The sequence below is a fragment of the Electrona antarctica genome (assembly GCF_951216825.1).
Source record: "Electrona antarctica genome assembly, chromosome: 14".
In the NCBI taxonomy this organism is placed as follows: domain Eukaryota; kingdom Metazoa; phylum Chordata; class Actinopteri; order Myctophiformes; family Myctophidae; genus Electrona; species Electrona antarctica.
Window position 1 is genome coordinate 42,162,315 of NC_136795.1, and position 19,983 is coordinate 42,182,297.

The 19,983-nt window shown below is 42.1% G+C and overlaps 4 protein-coding genes across 4 annotated transcripts; all 4 read right to left on the reverse strand.

Annotated features, from left to right (window-relative positions):
* Positions 1 to 5,954: 5,954 nt before the first annotated feature.
* LOC306936626 (cobalamin binding intrinsic factor-like) lies at positions 5,955 to 9,201 on the reverse strand. Its single transcript, XM_079520210.1, has 4 exons — positions 9,024 to 9,201; positions 8,112 to 8,256; positions 6,546 to 6,682; positions 5,955 to 6,208 (listed from the first exon to the last, which is right to left on the reverse strand). The coding sequence occupies exons 1-4, from the start codon at positions 9,190 to 9,192 to the stop codon at positions 6,147 to 6,149; spliced, it is 513 nt and encodes a 170-aa protein (XP_079376336.1). The 5' UTR covers positions 9,193 to 9,201; the 3' UTR covers positions 5,955 to 6,146.
* Positions 9,202 to 14,604: 5,403 nt separating this feature from the next.
* Positions 14,605 to 15,235, reverse strand: LOC306936622 (histone H1-like; the record flags this gene model as incomplete). The annotated part of the gene is made up of 1 exon (XM_079520206.1): positions 14,605 to 15,235. Exon 1 carries the CDS (start codon positions 15,214 to 15,216, stop codon positions 14,605 to 14,607), a length of 612 nt encoding a protein of 203 aa, XP_079376332.1. The 5' UTR covers positions 15,217 to 15,235.
* A 2,456-nt stretch (positions 15,236 to 17,691) lies between these two features.
* Positions 17,692 to 18,230, reverse strand: LOC306936628 (histone H3.2-like; the record flags this gene model as incomplete). The annotated part of the gene is made up of 1 exon (XM_079520212.1): positions 17,692 to 18,230. The coding sequence occupies one exon, from the start codon at positions 18,228 to 18,230 to the stop codon at positions 17,820 to 17,822; it is 411 nt and encodes a 136-aa protein (XP_079376338.1). The 3' UTR covers positions 17,692 to 17,819.
* A 912-nt stretch (positions 18,231 to 19,142) lies between these two features.
* On the reverse strand, positions 19,143 to 19,517 carry LOC306936646 (histone H2B-like; the record flags this gene model as incomplete). Its single annotated transcript, XM_079520231.1, has 1 exon — positions 19,143 to 19,517. The coding sequence occupies one exon, from the start codon at positions 19,515 to 19,517 to the stop codon at positions 19,143 to 19,145; it is 375 nt and encodes a 124-aa protein (XP_079376357.1).
* Between the last annotated feature and the right edge of the window lie 466 nt (positions 19,518 to 19,983).

Below are 19,983 nucleotides of genomic sequence, written 5' to 3' on the forward strand. Positions count from 1 at the left end.
GAACAACAGTGTGTGTGTGTGTGTGTGTGTGTGTGTGTGTGTGTGTGTGTGTGTGTGTGTGTGTGTGTGTGTGTGTGTGTGTGTGTGTGTGTGTGTGTGTGTGTGTGTGTGTGTGTGTGTGTGTGTGTGTGCGCGCACGCACGTGTGTTTGTGTACGGGTGCACTGGTTTCTCTGGGTTGAACATTTAGTTCAGAAAGTGCAGGGAAATGTATCTATAAGTATTTCCTTTTGGTCTTACATTGTACATTGTGGTGTTTCAAAATTAACAAAAACAATCTTTGAAGTTTTGTTTTGTCATCAATGTTTTGATGCTTTCCTTGTTTTTTTCCCCAGTTAGAGTTAGGGTTAGGGTTAACTTTTTGTTACACTGCTGTCCCTTCATTTTGCAGTATTGTTCTGTGCCTTCCTGTCTGCCCCTGTAGTTCTGTACCTGCCTTGTCTAACCTTCTGATTTGTCAGTGTTTCCACCTGTGTCCTCTTAGTTCCCCAGCCTATCCCACTGTTGATTGTCAGTTATGTTCATGTGTCCTGTTATCCTGTATCATGTGTGTCTAGGCCTTCTCCACTGTTTTGTCAGTTTTCTATGTTGTTATTTCATGTGAAGTTACGGTACCTCCTAGTGTTCCTGCTTTTAAAATAAACTTTATTCAGATTATTCAATTATTTATTCAAATTATTCATTTTCTCACATACAAAATAAGTGGTCAAAAATATTACCAGAAACCATAGGCAGAGAATGGGGAAGGAAGCTAATAGGATATTTGACCAACTATTCTAAAACGGTTAGTCCCAATACTTGATTCTGATTGGCTGGTTACCGTTGTAAAATCAACGATAATCCACACGTTCAATCACTTTATATCATTCCCAGCTGATCCCTCAGCTCTGTAGCTGAACTGGAGAAGGGGAGCACTTGATTGCCTTACACACACTGGCCGTGCGGGTGTGTAAGCATAGCCCGCGCTCATATGACTGTGAATGTGTGGCTCCGGGTGGCCCCGTAAAGACATGAAGCGCTATTATCCTGTCACAAGCAAAACAAGGAAGTGTGGCTTGCTCTGGCGAGAGGGTAGAAGACCCTCCGCTATTGCGTCAGGTCTACCTACGCCTCTCAGCCATTATAAAATCCATGGTAACCTGAGACCTCTTATACAGATATCTCATATACAGTACATTATAATGAAATAAATGTATAGGCTATATTATTTATGTACGGACATGTTGGTGACCCAGACATCTTCAGGCACGCTCCCAAAGCGCACCACGCTATAGGAAGAATATTTTACAAGCTGAAAAACAGTAGCACAGATAGGCGATCTACAAGGTCACAACCTGCCGCATAATGCGACGTGATGTGAGTTTGTAAGCTATTTTCACTCTCTTTGAAGCCTTTTGATCATTTTAGACAAACGCGCTTATACTGTGTATGTGTTGCATTTTAGATGGTATAAACATTAACATAAAGTTGGTGAGTGTGTTGCGTATGAATTAACGTGTTAATGTGCTTCTTCGATATATAGCTCCTTGGCGAAGGAGGATCAGCCTCCAGTCCACCCAGGTGACCCAGCATCCCTGTCATTAATAATACAAGACAATATTATCTGTAACGTGAATCTGTGAGCCTCAAATAAAAGTCATGTCATGCAACATTGCCTGCTTTTCATGGTGAACATGCTGGAGAGCAAAATAGTAATACACAATATAATGGCACGTGCATTTTAATGTATTTTAATGTTCTATTTACACAGTGACAGACAATTTGCATCACGTTGAAAGGATTGTTTTATAAATAATCATTCACATAATATAGGCCTAGTAAAAGTAAATTGATAACTTTTTGTGGGGGGGTATATTCATTCTGACTGACTCTCCTATACCAAAATGGGACAGAACATATCTAACTAGATAAAGTGCCCCACGGGGCACAGGTCTCCACCAGGCCAGGTCAGGTTGTGGCCTCCTGGTGGCGCTATAATAGGCCAATGTGAAAAGGGGGCCATTTCTTCTTACGCCTTGGATGGCAATTGGATCATTTGAGGCATTTTGTTCCAAAAATGTGTCGTGCAAAAATACACCTGCTGGTGGCGCTATAACAGGCCATCAAAGGGTGGGATAATTTCCTCAACCTAGTAGGAAAGATTTCACATAAATTGCACGCTGCGTTCATGATTTGAGGCTTTTTGTTCAAAACGGGCAAATCCTGCAAAATTGAAAGCCAATGTTAGCCAATTAGGATGGAATATGAAGTATCGGACAGATCCGTCTTGAACACATGACTATAGAGATGGTGTGTAACGATTTGCAGGATTTTTGGACAAAATCTGGAGGAGCAATATCAAAAAGTGTGTTTTTCAAAAGTCGGCCTCCTGGTGGCTCTATAACAGGCCATTCTGGAAGATTTGGGGCAGAGGTTCATCGTTGGCATCCAGTAGTCCATGGGCTCAGACCAGGATTTTTACTAGTGAGGGACATTCAAGGTGGCAAATGCTATCATGTTTTTTTTAAAAGGTCTATATCCCTAGATAATATTTCAACATGATAGCAGTTCCAAAGTGGTAGCTTAGTTGCAGTTATCAGCCTTCAAAGACACCAACCATATATTCACAGAATGAAAAATCGCCTAACTGTTTTTTGAATAAAACATGTCATACAGAGGGAAAAATGAAGAATTATCTGTCTTTCACTCACTTTAACCAATGAACATCATCATAATCATCACTGTCATATCAATATCAATTATTCAGTATTCGTCATATTCTTCATTATCATCACATAATCAATCAGTTTCACTTCAGGTTTGTAGCTTGCACATTTCTGTGCACTTTAATTTGTTGGTAAAGCAGGAGCAATCTGAAAGCTTGCAGGTCCGTACACACTTGCAGGCCATAAGTTCCAGCACAGCCATTTGTGCTGGTGCCCCCACCCCCCCACCCCATGCACACATCCAGTCTAAAATCAGCATACCTCAGCAAGAATAAGAGATGTCATCCATAAGAGTTAGGAGCCCAAATGACTATGAATTTCAGATTGCTGGGAATGGGGGGTCAGATCAACATATGGAATAAATTCTGTACTGGCCATATATGGAGCGTGTCTTGAGTGTACAGGGTTTCATTAGGTCAGATCTGAACGGGTCAGCTCCATATATGGAGATCTAAGGGTGGCAGTGGGGGCAGTGTCTTTAGTCTACAGGGTTTGGTGAGGTCTGGCCATATATGGAGCGTATCTTGAGTGTACAGGGTTTGATGAGGTCAGATCAACATATGTAATGTCAGAACAGGTCAGCTCCATATGTGGAGATCTAATGGTGAGCGGGGGCAGTGTATTGCATATACAGGGTTTGATGAGAGCCCAGGTAGGACCGGGCCTTCATTTTCGGGCCTGTTGAGAACTCTAGTTTTCGCCGGCTGCTGGGCGCGGCTGCACTAATACCTTTGCGGCAGGCCCGTCTAGAGTTTAAATGGACAGGTAGGTATCAGTCAAAAGGGAGACATCGAAGAGGAAGGACGGGTGGGAATGGATCAACATATGGAATGTCAGAACAGGTCAGCTCCAGTTTTGAAGCTCCATATGCAGATCTAGGTGATGATCCAGTCTTCTCCATGTATGGCTATCCAGGGTTTGATGAGGGCAGTGATCTTCATATATTGAGACGGCCATATATGGATCGTGTCACAAGGCGTGATGGACTGATGGCCATATATGGTGGTGTGATGTGTCACGAGGCGTGAGGCACTGACCGCCATATATGATGGTGTGATGTCACAAGGAGAAACAAAACACCACATTCCACTATAATCTTTGGCCTTTGTTGGCAAGCGAAAACATTGTGGTATTATTCTGGTTGCTGATCAACATAACCAAAGTCATATGGTCCTCTTCTGGTTGGACAGCATTTTGAGTATGACCTTGCTCTCTCCTCCTATGTCCACAAGGCCTACAGTGACCTTTGTGATGTGAAGTGCATTATTCAGCCAATGGCACAGGGATCTGATTCTTATTGAACATGAAATGTACATTGATGAATTCTTGTCTTTTAGAGGGGAATCAGAGGGGACGCAGTTTCATAGCACATTGAGAAAATAAAGGTAAAGTTCCCCAATTTCGGGATCTTCCTCCAGGATTTTATTGTAGTAGCATGGCCTGCTGCTCATGCTCTCAAGTCTCAACCAGCTGCACTGATTCTGCACATGAACCGTTCTGGTTGGGAAATAGGACTGTTTTCATGTGTGCTTCTACAGCACTATTCTTGTTCTTTGCTTCTAGTACGCCTTGTTGTGGTAGGGCCATATACTGTATACTGTATTTGCCTATTTCCAGGCTCCATCAAGCCAACTATCTTCTATATATGGTGTTGGGTCCAAGCTTATCTGTATTCCAGTGATCATGCAGTACATCCGTTGTGTCTGTTTCAAAGACAGTGTTTTCCATTCATAAGGTAGAACTGCAATCAAATCACAGTACAAGTACAGTACAGTACAGCGAAAAGTATTTTTGGTGAGATGCGAAAATACTTTTCGCTGTGCTGTACTGTACATTGACAATACATTGAATCTCATCTCGTCTTATCTCATCTCAAATGCAAAGCAGGAAGACCTCTGTCAAAGGCTTCTCAGATGCCAGGATTGAGTTATATGCTGACCAGATAGGGATATCCGGGTGTGGTGGAGATAGGACTGCTGTTTCCTCAGATCTTTCAGAGGGCAACTGGTCATTTCAATAAGTAGTGACTGCTAAGCCCTCAGGGACATCTTGCTAGGAACCCCAAGAGGGTGACAGGTCATCTGTTGACATGGTGTCCACGACCAGGACATCCTCAGCTTCAGTTTTGCGCATGAAGACTTGAAAGTAGCCAGACCAGACATGCTTGATTCCTTCAAGGCTTGCCCCAGGATTAAAGTCATCAAGGTTACATAACTTAATTATGACAATACATTATTTTATGGACATCAAAACAGACTTAGACTGTAAGATCCTTCTCAATAAAGGTAAAGCAAAACATATAATAGCTATTTATGGGTTTCAGCCCATTTATGCAAATATGCTAAATGACAAAAGGTTGAATAATTTAGTCATGGCAAGAATTTCAGGACATGTATAGACTCAGAGTCTAAGAGAGACTAAGATAAAACTTGACTAAATTGTGAAAAATGTAGAAAGTTTCTAGTAAAGTATAGAAATGTCCTTATTTTGACCATTTCTTTCACGACTTATGCAAATTATGCAAATTAAAAAGGTTGCATGATTGCACTATGGTAACATATTAATTTCTAAACATCACAAACATAGACTTAGACTCTTAGATCACCTTTTTAAGTTAAGTAAAGCAAAGTTATAGTAATTTCTTGTTTTGGGGAATAATTAGCTAATTATGCTAGTGCATTACTATTATAGGCCTACATGTTTATATACTTTTATAACATACTCTTATATGTCATAGCATTTGTGTGTGTGTGTAATTATAAGTGTGAATCAAACATAATTGTAACATATACCACCTACAGTAAACTGCACAAAATCCTACTCTGCATATAATGGGAGTTAATGGGGAAATTTTGATTGTCCCAAAAAAGTATTAAATGCTATCATGTCTCAAAGTACTTATATGGACCCAACAAACAAAATGGTAGTAAAGAGATTTTGCCACTAAAAATGTCCCTCACTTCTGGTCTGGCCCATGGACTACAGGGAGTGTGTGTGCAAAATGTGGCATCGACCGGGTTAATGGTGCCGAAGATTATCTGGTAACAGTCGGACGGACGGACGCACGTATAGGTACATTTCAAGCGCAACTCAATACAGAAACTTTGGACGACACCACATAAAGCATTACACTTGTTTACAATAGGGTCCACCATTTTCAATTCATCAGAACATTTAGAGACGTAAAAATATACACTTCTATATAACAAAAAAACAGGACATCATCATAAAAGACCTCACCTCCTAGCACTTTTTCAAGTTCTACAGATTTATTCAAATCACCACAGAGCTATTTGTTTAATTAGTAACATTATTCTCTCATGACAACAATCTGATTCTCGTGCCAAAAACGGGATAGTCTGACAGTGGCTCATCGCAGATTGATCTTCAATAACTGGTATCAGATTGATGGGTAGGTGCGAGGGCAGGGACTCCAAGCACTTCAATAACTGGTGTAATGCAGGTACACTTGCTCGTTGCGTTTAGGAATGTAACAGCCAATACCTGCAAGCAATAGAAAGAGTATAGTAACACAGGCAGATGAACAGACACATAGGTCGTACAGTCTGGAGCAACGGAAGCTCTGAAAATGAACGGAGGATAAAGCGGATGGGACGCCTCCTCCCCACTTCCGTTTCATCTTTAAAGTTGTGCAAATTGCCTGTGAACATGTTATGGTTTTGCCTATTTCTATTTTGCCTAATTTAAAACAATTACATTTCAGTTTAGTTTTTTTTTTAAATGTTAGTTTTTGTGAAAAGGAGTAGTTGTAGTTTATAGTGTTACTTTTTTTGTAATATGTAATAATTGAAATATTGTTAGGAAAACAGCAGAGACTCACCAACATCAGTTGGCTTGATTTTACCATCTGCCGTGGTCCCCAGTATCTGCCAGTAGGTACGCTCTGTAGCATTCCGAGCCAAACCGTTTACACTCTGCAGGGAGGGTCCATAGTCCAAGTGTTCACTGTAGGTGAAACTGGAAGGAGAAGAGGAGAGGAGAGGAGAGAGAACATTTGAATATATATATATATATATATATATATTGTGGGGGTCGCTGTTCTATACACACCAAAGTCACACAGGAAACAGTTGCATATTTGGCCACTCTGGCACAGGTTTTATTTCACAGAAAAGGTAGAGACAAGGTGAGTGCATCTATGCTAGTTCATTTCTTCCTTTTCGGCGGGGCAGGGGGGGCCAGCGAGGAGGAGCAGCAGCGGACCATCGGAGGACCAGCCGAGGACCGGGTCTGTCTTACCGTGCGCCGTAGGTATCACTGCTTCCCCGGGAGAGTCTCTGAGGGACTGAGATAGGCAGGGGTTTATAAGTCACCTGGGCGTCGGCCCGCAGGTGTCAGGTAATTTGGTAGATGAACAGGCGGCGTGGGAAGTACCGCCCATTCTGCACAATCCCAAACTGACAGCGCGTCATCCTGCTTCCCTCTCTCTCTCTCTCCCCGGGGTTGCAAACCTGTGGCGCTATATATATATATATAGGGGTCCCTGTGATATCGGGGGGGGGGGGGGGGGGGGGGGGGGGGGGGGGGGATTTGTTTTTGCCGTAGTTCCAATCATGCCATCTTTTTTCCAAGAAAAACTAAGACCAAGGTGCAGATGGAGGGATTTCATCGACTCACTGGCCTTGGAACGCCTCGGGTGGAAGTTACTATAACGTTGCTCTGGAGAGGGAAGTCTGGGGCTCTCTGGTGGAGCTGTTGCCCCTGCGACCCGACTATGGATAAGCGGTTGTAGATGGATGGATGGATGGATGGATGGATGGATGGATAATGAGTTAATTAATATTAACTCATTATTCTAACTTTTTCTTTTTTTTTGTTTTTGAATAACCTTTGTTATGGTTAGATAGGTGGGAAAAAAAGAAGCTCATAATGTGCTGCGAGCGATGTGCTGTGAGCTTGTGAGTTATATGTTGTGTGTGTTTTTTTTGTTTGTTTTTTTTAAATTGGGATTAAGATGTCACATTTTTGGCAGACATGATAACTCTGTTTGTGATGGGTATTAAATGTCATCTCTCATCTCTAACCTGTTTTTCCCGTCTCACAAACACCAGGCTATAGTGTCACTGAGGACATGGCATGCATTGTTTACACAGTAATGGAGTTAACACATTCTTAGCCTTACCCAGACACATGATGCATGCATGTCATGTTTTTGTGTGAATGGGGACCCCGGTAAGATTAGCTGTTGCTTAATGGGCATGCTAATAAACACAATAAATGGTCGATGACTCTGACAGTCTGACTCACCATTGTCTGATTTACCAAATGCAGAGGTCTTAATCAGGATAAGCAAACCCAACTATTTGGGCATGTAATCAGCTTTGAGTGAAGAACCAAGGTTTGCATGCTATAAATTTAGCCTAAACCAACAGTGCTGTCATCTTACGTGAAGTTGTTGTAGGCCATCTCAATCCTCCTCATGGCTCCAATTAGAACACCTCTGTAGGCCACCTCGATGCAGTAGGTGTTATTGGGGGTGTTCTCTATGCTATTCATCACCAGAAGCTTGATGGGGTATGGACCATATCCAGCTGGAAAAAAAAGAAGAAGAAAAAAGTAAGAAAAGAAAATCACACTTGTGTGAAGTGAGGGCCCATAGTGACAATCGAATTGTCACTATACACACAAAGCTGGGCATAGGAGTGGCTAGCTCTAGTCCAGAGCTCTAATGCCTTCATTAGAGCTCTGCTACTATTCTCTTCCTGCGCTCACATGAAATACAGACCAGCCTCTCCTCAAGTTACGAAAATATAAAGAACGTTTTACTGCTTATTTTCCAATGCCGGAGCGGTTGCGCAAAGACCCGCCCGGCAGCACTGTTTAATGGAATTTATTTCTGCGTGTTATTTATTTGTGTTGACAAAGTTGTAAATGTCAACAGTATATCCATAACATAAGCAAGCAGCACGATAGCAGACAGTACACTAGTTCTGTCGTTCAATCATTTCATTATTATATTTTCACAATTACATTAAGCTCGTCACATGAAACTCTATACCGTCATCTGTCGCACAAATTATCAAAACATTAGAAGGTAGCCGGCCTATCAGATTGTGAAAATGTAATAATACTAATACTAATACTAATACTAATACTAATACTAATACTAATACTAATACTAATACTAATAATAATAGAAAAATGTAATACACTTTCAAAGACAAAAAGGGGGCGGCCTATTATTATTGTGTACAATTCAAAATACAAATTTACTTTACTAATAGCAAAATGGTTAACAGGTCACGTGGTTACATGGAGTTTTGCACAAGCATATTGAAGTGGTCTGGATCATCCCTACCGTGTGGCTCTGGAGTGGTGGTCCCCACTGGTCCTGGGTTCTCGGGTTGTGGGTTCTCATGTTCTTCTGGGTTCTGATGGTGGTCGATGCTCAGCTCAAAGTGAATGTCAATCCCAGCCTCACACACACAGAAGAGGAAGAGCAGCAAAGCTCCGCTGATGGTCTTCATCCTGACAGGCAGTGACTGTGATACTAATCCTGCACACAGCATGCAGACGCTTTATACTCACCCACCTCTAGGTGGAACAGCCCCCTTTTCAACATGACGTCCATAAGATATAGGCAGGCAGGCCAGGCAGGCATGCAACCAGGTAGACAGGTAGACAGGCATGCAGGCAGCAGGCAGGCAGGCAGGCAGGCAGGCAGGCAGGCAGGCAGGCAGACAGACAGACAGACAGACAGACAGACAGACAGACAGACAGACAGATCAGTTCCTCTGCTTGTGTGTCGTTGTTTACATGAAGGATTAACAATGGCGGGTGGATGCATTTTTTGATGATTTTATTCTTACACAAACATTAAATTAAGTCATATGTGGACCAGTGGCGTATCCAGGAATTACGTTTTGGCCAGGCAAGATATGTGTTAATTGTCGTCTCCCCGCGCACAATCGTAGCACTAAAGGTTTTCAAAGAGATATACCTGCCAGACGAGTAGGATACAAAGGCTGAAAGGCATGCATTTACATTCCAACGGGTGATTGAGGGTCGCGCTCTACCACAACGGCCAATCAGCTGTCCATTAATAGTTCTCAGATCTTGTTTTTGTCCTCTTTTTTTATCATTGTATGGATTTTGGCCAGGCGAGAAATGGATTTGGACAGGCGGTCGCCTGCCCTCGCCTTTCCATTGTAGATACGCCTCTGATGTGGACGTGCAAATTGGCTCTTTTTGTCCAATTAAATTCCCATGGAATGGAGAATTTATGTGTCTGAGCAAATTGGCTTAGTGCCTATTTTACGATATGCTGTACGATGATAAGAGCGCCCCTCACTTCACACAGGTGTGATTTTTGAGGGGCGCTAGCCCCTCCTATATTCATATAGTGTAGATTTTTGTCCTAAAACAAACATTAAATGCCATTGACAATGAATGAAGAATGTATGTCAACGAGCAAATCGGCTATTTCGTCCTACACAAAGATTAATTTCCCATTGACAATGAATAGATGATCTACGATGAAGAGCGGCCCTCACTTCACACAGGTGTGATTTTTGAGTGGTGCAACCACTCCTATAGACAGCTATGTGTGTTTCTGGTGTACTTTCTAATCCGTTTTCTCCCATGTCCATGGGCCATGGGCAGTTAAGAGATTGGGGCATGTCATCCAATGGATATTAAAATAACAAAAAATGTAGAATTTGTGGGTTTGAAATTCTTGCTTTTTGGGGCAGAGACAGACTGCTTGGACCCAGAAAGAGATTTGCATAATTTATTAAGTTAACATTGGTAGACGACCGACTGTGCGTGTATGCGTGCGCGTGCATTTTTTTATTTGTTTATTGACCCAACCACTCCTTCTATTTTTGTGTGCAGACTCCTATATTAGTTGTCATGCTGATATGTTTACTTCTTGGAATTTCGGTCTCAACCTGACAGCCATCTCTCTACTTGTGTATGTGTCTGTGTTTGTGTGTCAGATGGAAGTGCGTGCATGAGTGTGCATGTGCGCGTGCATGAGTGTGCAAGTGTCCTCACATGGCTCATGTGTCAATAACACGTTTCTCAGTTTAGTGCCACACCCTTGGCCAGTTTGCAGGCCTTGTGGCCTTGAGTTTCTACAATGTAGAAATGTTTTGCTGGTAGAACTTCCTGTCTCCTCCTGTCCTCAGAGATCCTTTTTTCTATGTCATTCACTTGAATGTCACCCTTTTCAAATACTAGAGAGCCCATAAAAGGCTAGGTTGAAGCTGGGTCCTGGTGTCCTGTGAGCAGCCATTCAAGAGGGCGGGAGAGTCACATGCTATTTAAAGCATAATGAAATTTAGAACATTTTATTGTATTGTATTGGCTGTTGATGGTACCCCAACTTTCAGCAGCATGTCAAAAATTCCCCTAAGGTGGTTGAATATAAACCAATGTGGGATATGTTAGTATATACCTTTACAAAAACATTGGTGAAGAAAATTATTGGTGAGAAATGTATTCCCAGATTATACAGATAATATTCCCTGACTATCTGGACACAATCATCCTATGTTAAAACAGAGGGTGCAGGTCGAGGTGGACATCACAAACAAACAAATGTAGACACAATGCTATATTAAACACACACACACACACACACACACACACACACACACACACACACACACACACACACACACACACACACACACACACACACACACACACACACACACACACACACACACACACACATACACACACAGTGGTTATAGGTTATATAATGTCTTATGCATAGCAAGTGTTAAGGGGGGGGGGGGGGGGGGTTGTTACAGTGCATTAGCCATTTGAGATGCATGAAGCTTCTCATTTTAGAGGGGGTCCTTTATATACACACACAGTGGTTAAGATTTCCCCCTCTTTTAAAATCAATTTTGGCAGTTGGTGGCTGGCTGCCAATGTTCACGTGATATACCGGAGGGTTTCTGCATAATGTTCTCCCATGGTTCTCCAGCCTGCCTGATATATTGCTAAATATATCTCCCGCTAAAATATAGACTAGGGTATGGATATATAATTATGATAAAAACAAATTAATTAAACACATTTAATGAATAGTTTACTGCAGTCAAGTCTATTTGCTACTAATCCGAGACGATATTTCTATGATCCATGTCCCTGCACAAAGCAATTATAATTTGCAAACTTGAAGCATTATGTGATATGAATTTAGTGCATATGTATATACAGTCACATTCCACTCCGGGTTCGCCTCCCGGTATGGGAACTCAATTTATCCCAAACCATAGTCCCAAACCGAATCAATTGATAGATGCTGGATAGTGGGTGTGAATTGAATCTGCATATAGTAAAAAACTAAACACCATGTAGGCCTATATGCATAGTAGCTCTCTAGACTAGACAATATAGATGCGGTACCAATGGACACTGGTTTTGAATTCCTGTTCTGTCTATAGAAGTGTCTATTTGTACGTCTCTAAATGTTTTGATGATTTGAACATGGTGGACCCTGTTGGAAACAAGTGTAATGCTTAATTGGGTCGTCCACTCACAGTTAACAGCCTTTGTATTGAGTTTGTGCTTGAAATGTACTGTAATTCTGCAAACTGTTAATAAATTCTTCAATCAATCAATCAAAAACTCTATATTTATCATGACTATACAGCGTCTTCATGTTGTATCACATATTCGCTTGTGTAGCTTGCTGGAAGTTACATGTGCAAAGTGGGTTTTTACACGATGGACTTCTGGCAGTATATAATCTGTTATAAAACGTGTCATAGTGCGTCATGGCCACATGAGGCCAACGGCTAGCTCGAACCCTTTCCTCCACTGGGGAGGATGAGAGGGGGCTACAGTGCGGTATTCTTTCCGAACGAGTTTTATTCAGACCCACCTGTAATCCGGTTAGTCCATGAATCATGGCTCATATGCAAACTTTATACAATGCAAATATTGCCTACTTGAATGGAACAAACTCTGTAAAGAAAGTGTGGGTGGCTCTTAAAAGAGCCTTTTGGTTGTTGGTAGATCAAGTCAGCATTATTAGCCTCCGAAACCGTACAGAGTGCGGCCCTGTCTCTTCAGAGCATAGACAACATCCATGGCGGTCACGGTCTTTCTCTTTGCGTGCTCGGTGTAGGTGACGGCGTCACGGATCACGTTCTCCAGGAACACCTTGAGGACACCGCGAGTCTCCTCGTAGATCAGACCGGAGATACGCTTCACTCCGCCACGGCGAGCCAGACGGCGAATAGCGGGCTTGGTGATTCCCTGGATGTTATCACGAAGCACTTTGCGATGACGCTTGGCGCCTCCTTTTCCTAGGCCTTTTCCTCCCTTGCATTTTAAAGTATTTTATTGAATTTCCACAAGTTACACGTTATCACAGTACATAGACTTGGAATTACATATATAAAAGCAGGCTGCTTGTCATCATATAAATACATATCATATCAAAATTACATACATGTCATCAAAACAAACATTTCGTATACACATAATGTAGCAAGCACTACATTACAAAGGGTACATTACATGGACTGTTTTAAAGTGACTACAGTGCTAAAGTGGGCCAGTTTAAGTGCGTGTGCAGTCTCTTCAAGTCCATGTTTTTTCTCCTTTTAAGCTCAGTTCTAATTTGCTTAAAAACAGTGTTTACATCAATTACGATATTGTCCGTTGACATTTTACACCGAGTCTTCCAAATCTTAAACACAGTTACACAAATGCAAACCCAAAATAAATCATAATTCTCTTTTCCGCAGTTAAAGCCTCTTCCAGACATTTTGAGTTATGCTGTAGTTAGAGTCAGAAAATTGAGTGATTTCAGAGCCCAGAGACTTGCTCTTTTATGTGTGTTCTGAGGACGTAAGGGTGGACCTTAGGGGAGGACAGGCAGAGCGACACACACACACACACACACACACACACACACACACACACACACACACACACACACACACACACACACACACACACACACACACACACACACACACACACACACACACACACACCCACACCCACACGCACACACACACACACACACACACACACACACACACACGCACACACACACACACACTCCTCCCCCTTTGGTTCATCACCCATTGGGTGCATTAGTTAAACTTTAACTCTATTTTAATGTAATACAATATGATATTGCGTAGCCTATGTACAGTAGTAGGCTATGTAACATACCCCTCCTGAGTCCTGGTTCTTTGTTGTCACATCACCTTCGGATAGTTTACACTACAGTAATATTGCTAGTAGTCAACCCCTCTATCATGCTGTTAATAATTCCCCCTATTATTATTTTTTGTCAATCCAAGAGACTGATACAATAATGTATAAATTGATGTTACCAAATACGTATGTGTACACCCTTAACCCTTAATAAATGTCCATTATGTAACTTCCCCATTTACTGCACACAATGTCTAGTTGTAATTATGTAGTAGAGTGGTTGGTTACTGTTTATATTTGTTCCTTTTTTTTGTTTATTGCTTGGAAATGTATTATGTTGTACTGTATCTCGACAACACTGCAAATGAGGGAAACCTCGATGTCTCTGGAGAATAAAAGGTTTGAATGAATGAATGAATGAATGATTAAATATATCATGTCCACTATTCATTGTCATTTTTTTAAGTTTGAACCAAATCAAACAGTGACTCAAGAAATTGAGAGAAACTTTCAGGGAAAAATGCCCTGGCCTAGTGGCCTTAGAACATAGGCAAACTGCATGTAACTTACAAAATAACTTCATTATATTTGAGCAAGGGCCTTATTTTACTATTAATGTAGTAATAAACTGATTATCCAAGCACATGTGTCCATGGTGTAGACAAAGAAGATACTCTTATAAAATAATGTGGTTGGCTCTTAAAAGAGCCTTTTGTGGGTATACAGATGAGCAGAGTGCAGACAGTTTACTTCTTTTTGGGAGCTGCCTTCTTTGCTGCCTTGGGTTTGGCAACCTTCTTGGCAGGAGCTTTCTTGACTGCTGCGGGCTTCTTAGCCACTTTCTTGGGGCTCTTGGTGGCCTTCTTCGGGCTTTTAGCTGCTACTTTCTTGGCGGCAGGCTTCTTGGCTTTCTTGGGTGATTTCTTTGCGGCTGCTGGCTTCTTTACTGCCACCTTCTTGGGCTTCTTAGCCGCTACGGGTTTCTTGGCTGCAGCAGGCTTCTTTGCTTTGACTGCTTTCTTAGCAACAGGTTTCTTTACCTTCACCGCTTCTGCAGTCTTGCTAATCTTGAAAGACCCAGACGCGCCAGTGCCTTTGAGCTGGACCAGGGTGCCTTTAGCGACCAGGCTCTTGACGGCGATCTTAACGCGGGACTTGTTCTTCTCAACATCGTAGCCGCCGGCAGTCAGAGCCTTCTTGACAGCAGCCAGGGACACACCGCTCCGCTCCTTGGAGGCGGACACGGCCTTGACGACAAGCTCAGCGACGCTGGGGCCGGTCTTCATGGTTCGGGGTGCTGCCTTCTTCTTGGCGGCCTTGGCCGGTGACGGAGCTGGTGCTGGTGCGACTTCTGCCATTATTGTCTCGGATCGTAGATTGCTGTTCCTTCTCTCAAATAAACTCTCACAGACTGATGCTGAATGCTCTGAAGGGGCTGGACTTATACACCACATGAGAACCATGTAGAGTCAACACACACAGGCCCTCTTCTCTCTTGTGCCACTTGTGTTTTCTCCTCGATTAAAACAAGTTATAACAAACAACTGTGTATATTATTTAATGCGACAAAGAGCTGACCAGTTAACACACATGTCCCTTTCTGTCATGAATATATCTAAGATGAAAGCAGTGCACTCCTTTTTAGTAATAACCTCAAAACATCACCCATCTGCAGTCAGATCACAGTGTTGCCCTTGTCATTTTTCTTCTAAAATATTGTAAACTATGTTGTAATAACAACAATACTCACAATCAATTTAGTAGACATTCCTGGTGACGCGATACCATAAACTATGATTTTGTTATGTCATCCGTTTTGCTATAAATATAAGGTTTTCTGACCACAATAAACACACTCCAGTTCAAGGAAAGCATGATGGTGGAGTAACTGGAGTTGACAGAATGCCAGCTGTTAATTTTGGACAAATAACCCACTGTGATCCGAAAACTAAGATATATTGTATATTTGATTATGGAGACACTTCTCAGGTAGGCCTAGAATACTTCATGGTGCAATGTGCCATGCTGCAAAGCATATGATTAACTCATCATTGTATTCTGTATAAATAAAATAAAAAATATATAGGAATATTTCTTCCCTAGTTCCATTTCACAAATTGCCATTGCTTGATGTTCTGTGTAAAGCACATTGAATTGCCTTGTTGAAATAAAAATGGCTTTGCCTTTCATAGTAGCCCACCTCATTGTGTTATTTAGAATGTCGTATCTGATAGACACGAGACACTCCAAAAAACTCTAGTTCCACTTAACCAAAATACTGGGAGAGCATTGAGAGAATTGTGAGACGGCACAGACAGAGTGAGATGTTCCTTGATGTTTATTCGGAGTACACAGCACAGCATAGCAGGTTAAATGCACACGCCAGCCAGAGTGGCCTGACGTGCTCCACACATGGGCTGATGCCCCGAACTGACAAAGAGTCACATTTTGATTCACCTTTTAAGCAGTTTAAAGAGTGTAGGGTGTCAACAGAAATATGCATACATTTTAGTGACAAGTCCTTTGATCAATCAGTCTGTTCCTTCATGTCAACAAACTCCTTTTGTCAAACAAATAGCCACAGGAAGGCACATAGCAAATGGCAAGGCCCTCACCACATGGGACCGGGTGTGGGAAAGACAGTCACAGACTTTGGAGACGAACTGACTAGTGCAATTAACTATACCTACTGAATAAACAGGATCACCCATATGCTATGGCCAAGAACATGAGATATTGTAAGAATTATGGATTCTCAGATTCCACAAGAACAAATGGAGTCATGAAAAACACTGGGACGGACACAGACACACACACACACACACACACACACACACACACACACACACACACACACACACACACTCTCTCGCTCTCTGTTTTACTGAACTATCACAGTCTTCTCACAATGTCACCCAACACAAGACATTTGTTTATCACTCTTCTACAGTATATAGAAAAACACCAACCTGGGTGTACATGCATTTCATTAAAAGCAAATGGCCCATGCCAAGCAATAATAGTCACCCAATTGTACTTTATTTTAGTTTTTCCTCCCAGAGACGGGCCATCATTGACAAAATGCACATGCTAAAACCTGGCACATGTTAACTCAATCAATATTACAACAATGCCAAACCAAACTATTGTACCAGACTCAGTTATTTTAGCTCCTTTATTGATGTTAAATTTGTTTGATAAATAAATATTGGCATGAATATTAAGAAAGAAGAATAAGGAGAATTTAGGTTTTAGTCCTAAACCCTGAACATAACTGGAAAATAAATCTCCCACTACTGTGCAGTGTGTGCACATGTGAATTAAGAGTCTAAAACACAACTGAATTTAGACAACACATTCAACACACAACAATTCAAATAAATCCCCCCCAATACTAGAAACATGTTCAACCCTCAACCCCCACCTCCACTTTGAGAAGCAAACGCAAACGCTGATAGACATGTAGATTATATTTACACCAAAGCTCTCCTCTCTACACTTGCTTTGTACAGAAGATTCTCATTTCAGGACTATGAATAGCTGCTGGTTCAGGAGCTGAATGTGTCAATGTGAGTGATTGAGGTGATTTAAATCACACATTAAATCCAATTATTTCAGTTAGACGCATTATTACGGATTAGTAAATCAGATCAGTAAGACCAGACCAAAAGCCTCCATATTATTTATATATAGTATTTAATCAAATATTCACTAATGTCTCTACATATAAATAAATGGCTAAAAGCATTAGTTATTGTAGCATATATGTCATTATGGCTGTTAAATATAGGCTCTGATAACTATAGAATAATGCAAAACGTTGACTGTTGTAATAAATTGAAGATATAATCAGTAATTATTGGTTTATTGTCAATCTATACTATTGAAAGGAATGATTTCTCTTCAAATAACACATTTGGTGGCTCTTAAAAGAGCCGTTTTGGGGTTGTGACAGATTAGTCTAAGCACGTTCTCCGCGGATACGACGGGCCAGCTGGATGTCTTTGGGCATGATGGTCACCCTCTTGGCGTGAATGGCGCACAGGTTGGTGTCTTCAAACAGACCGACCAGATAAGCCTCGGCAGACTCCTGGAGAGCCATGACGGCGGAGCTCTGGAAGCGCAGGTCGGTCTTGAAGTCCTGGGCGATCTCCCTCACCAGGCGCTGGAAGGGCAGCTTGCGGATCAGCAGCTCGGTGGATTTCTGGTAACGACGGATCTCCCTCAGAGCCACTGTACCGGGACGGTAACGGTGAGGCTTCTTCACGCCACCAGTTGCCGGCGCGCTCTTACGCGCTGCCTTGGTGGCGAGCTGCTTCCTGGGCGCTTTGCCACCGGTGGACTTACGAGCGGTCTGCTTGGTTCTTGCCATTGTATCGTGTTCTCTTCTGAAGAAGTTGAGAATAGAATGCTTAGTGCACTGAAAACTGCTGCTTTTATTAGCGCCTCAGAGACGCCGTCGTCCTCTGATTGGTCAGTGGTCAGGGTACCGCCTTGTTTGGGGAGGTATCATGCATCACTGGCACCGATTGGAGGGGAACTCTTACAAATGCCATAACCTACTGCACTGGGGTTGCTGTGCAAATAAATACTATGGAATACTAGTTTCCATTGCAAACTGATCATTTATTGCTGTAGGCATATTTCGTATGACATGGAAAAAGTTAAAAGTACTTGGTGAAATAAGCCTACACTGCTGTTTAATTGAATCCCGTTCATTTTCCCACTCGTGCGCTCTATTGTCACTGTAAACATTGCTAGGGCCTATATGCTTTAAAGTCACGTTTGTATTCAGTTTTTGAATTGACCCTGTGTGCCATATGCTTACTTCTGTCGATATCAAACCTACCTACATATGCCCATATGTAGGTAGGTTCTATATCATGAGCTTATGATAGAATACAGGTGCACCTACAAATAATCATGTATTCAAAACTTGGAACAAAATACACATTTTATGTTTATAAAATTGTTTGGATCATAGGAATACAATTGATTTACAGTCTTAGTGGAGCCAACTAGTGTAATAGAAAGCTTCTCTAACGTCCGTAGATCATACATACTGTATATACGTAGTTGCATATGACAATTATTAACTGAATGGATTGCCCAATGTGAAAGTTTCATGCCATCTGTGACCACTACAATTCACATAAATGTTCGATAACCGACAAACTGGTTTAGATCTCAAGCGCTGTAATAGTTGGTAATGAGGATAAACGCTTTGTTGGAGAAGATGGGTGGTCCTTAAAAGGACCGTTGTGTTTAGAGCAGACAGAGCAGTTTACTTGGAGCTGGTGTACTTGGTCACAGCCTTGGTGCCTTCAGACACGGCGTGCTTGGCCAGCTCACCAGGGAGCAGCAGGCGGACGGCGGTCTGAATCTCCCTGGATGAGATGGTGGAGCGCTTGTTGTAGTGAGCCAGTTTGGAGGCTTCACCGGCGATGCGCTCAAAGATATCGTTGACGAAGGAGTTCATGATGCCCATGGCCTTGGAAGAGACACCGGTATCAGGGTGGACCTGCTTCAGGACCTTGTATATGTAGATTGCATAGCTCTCCTTCCTGGACTTTCTGCGCTTCTTACCGCCCTTTGCTGCGGTCTTGGCGACGGCTTTCTTGGAGCCCTTCTTGGGCGCTGGTTTCGCTACTTCAGGCATAGTTTTCTCGAAGTATTGAAGAAAATAACTAAGAAGTCATCTGTTCGTTGCGTTGCACCATTATTTATAGCAAGCCTATGCAAATGACGTATGCGACTCCCAGCAGTTGATTGGCTTATGCTGGCACTGCTCATGTGACCCAGAGTGGGAGGTGTCTCACACTGTCTTTGTTTCTGTATAATGTTCTCCCGCCTGCCTGATAATATTTACAGTTTGCAGAATTACAGTACATTTCTAGCACAAACTCAATACAAAGACCGTTAACTGTGAGTGGACGACCCAACACTTGTTTACAAGAGGGTCCACCATGTTCAATTCATCAAAATATTTAGAGACGTACAAATAGACACTTCTATATAGTCAAAGAACAGAACAGGAATTCATCATAAAGGAGGTAAAAAGGGTAAATAAACATACAGTGAGGGGAAAAAGGGGGGGACGGTTTGGGTGGATTCAGATTTTACGG

Bases quoted from the DNA above. Each gene is read 5' to 3' on its own strand.
- LOC306936626 (XM_079520210.1), bottom strand. From the start codon at position 9,192: ATGAAGACCATCAGCGGAGCTTTGCTGCTCTTCCTCTTCTGTGTGTGT. The intron at 6,683-8,111 runs GTAAGATGACAG...TTCTCCTTCCAG, and splicing joins ATGGCCTACAACAACTTCAC to TTTCACCTACAGTGAACACT. The intron at 6,209-6,545 runs GTGAGTCTCTGC...TATTGCTTGCAG, and splicing joins AATCAAGCCAACTGATGTTG to GTATTGGCTGTTACATTCCT.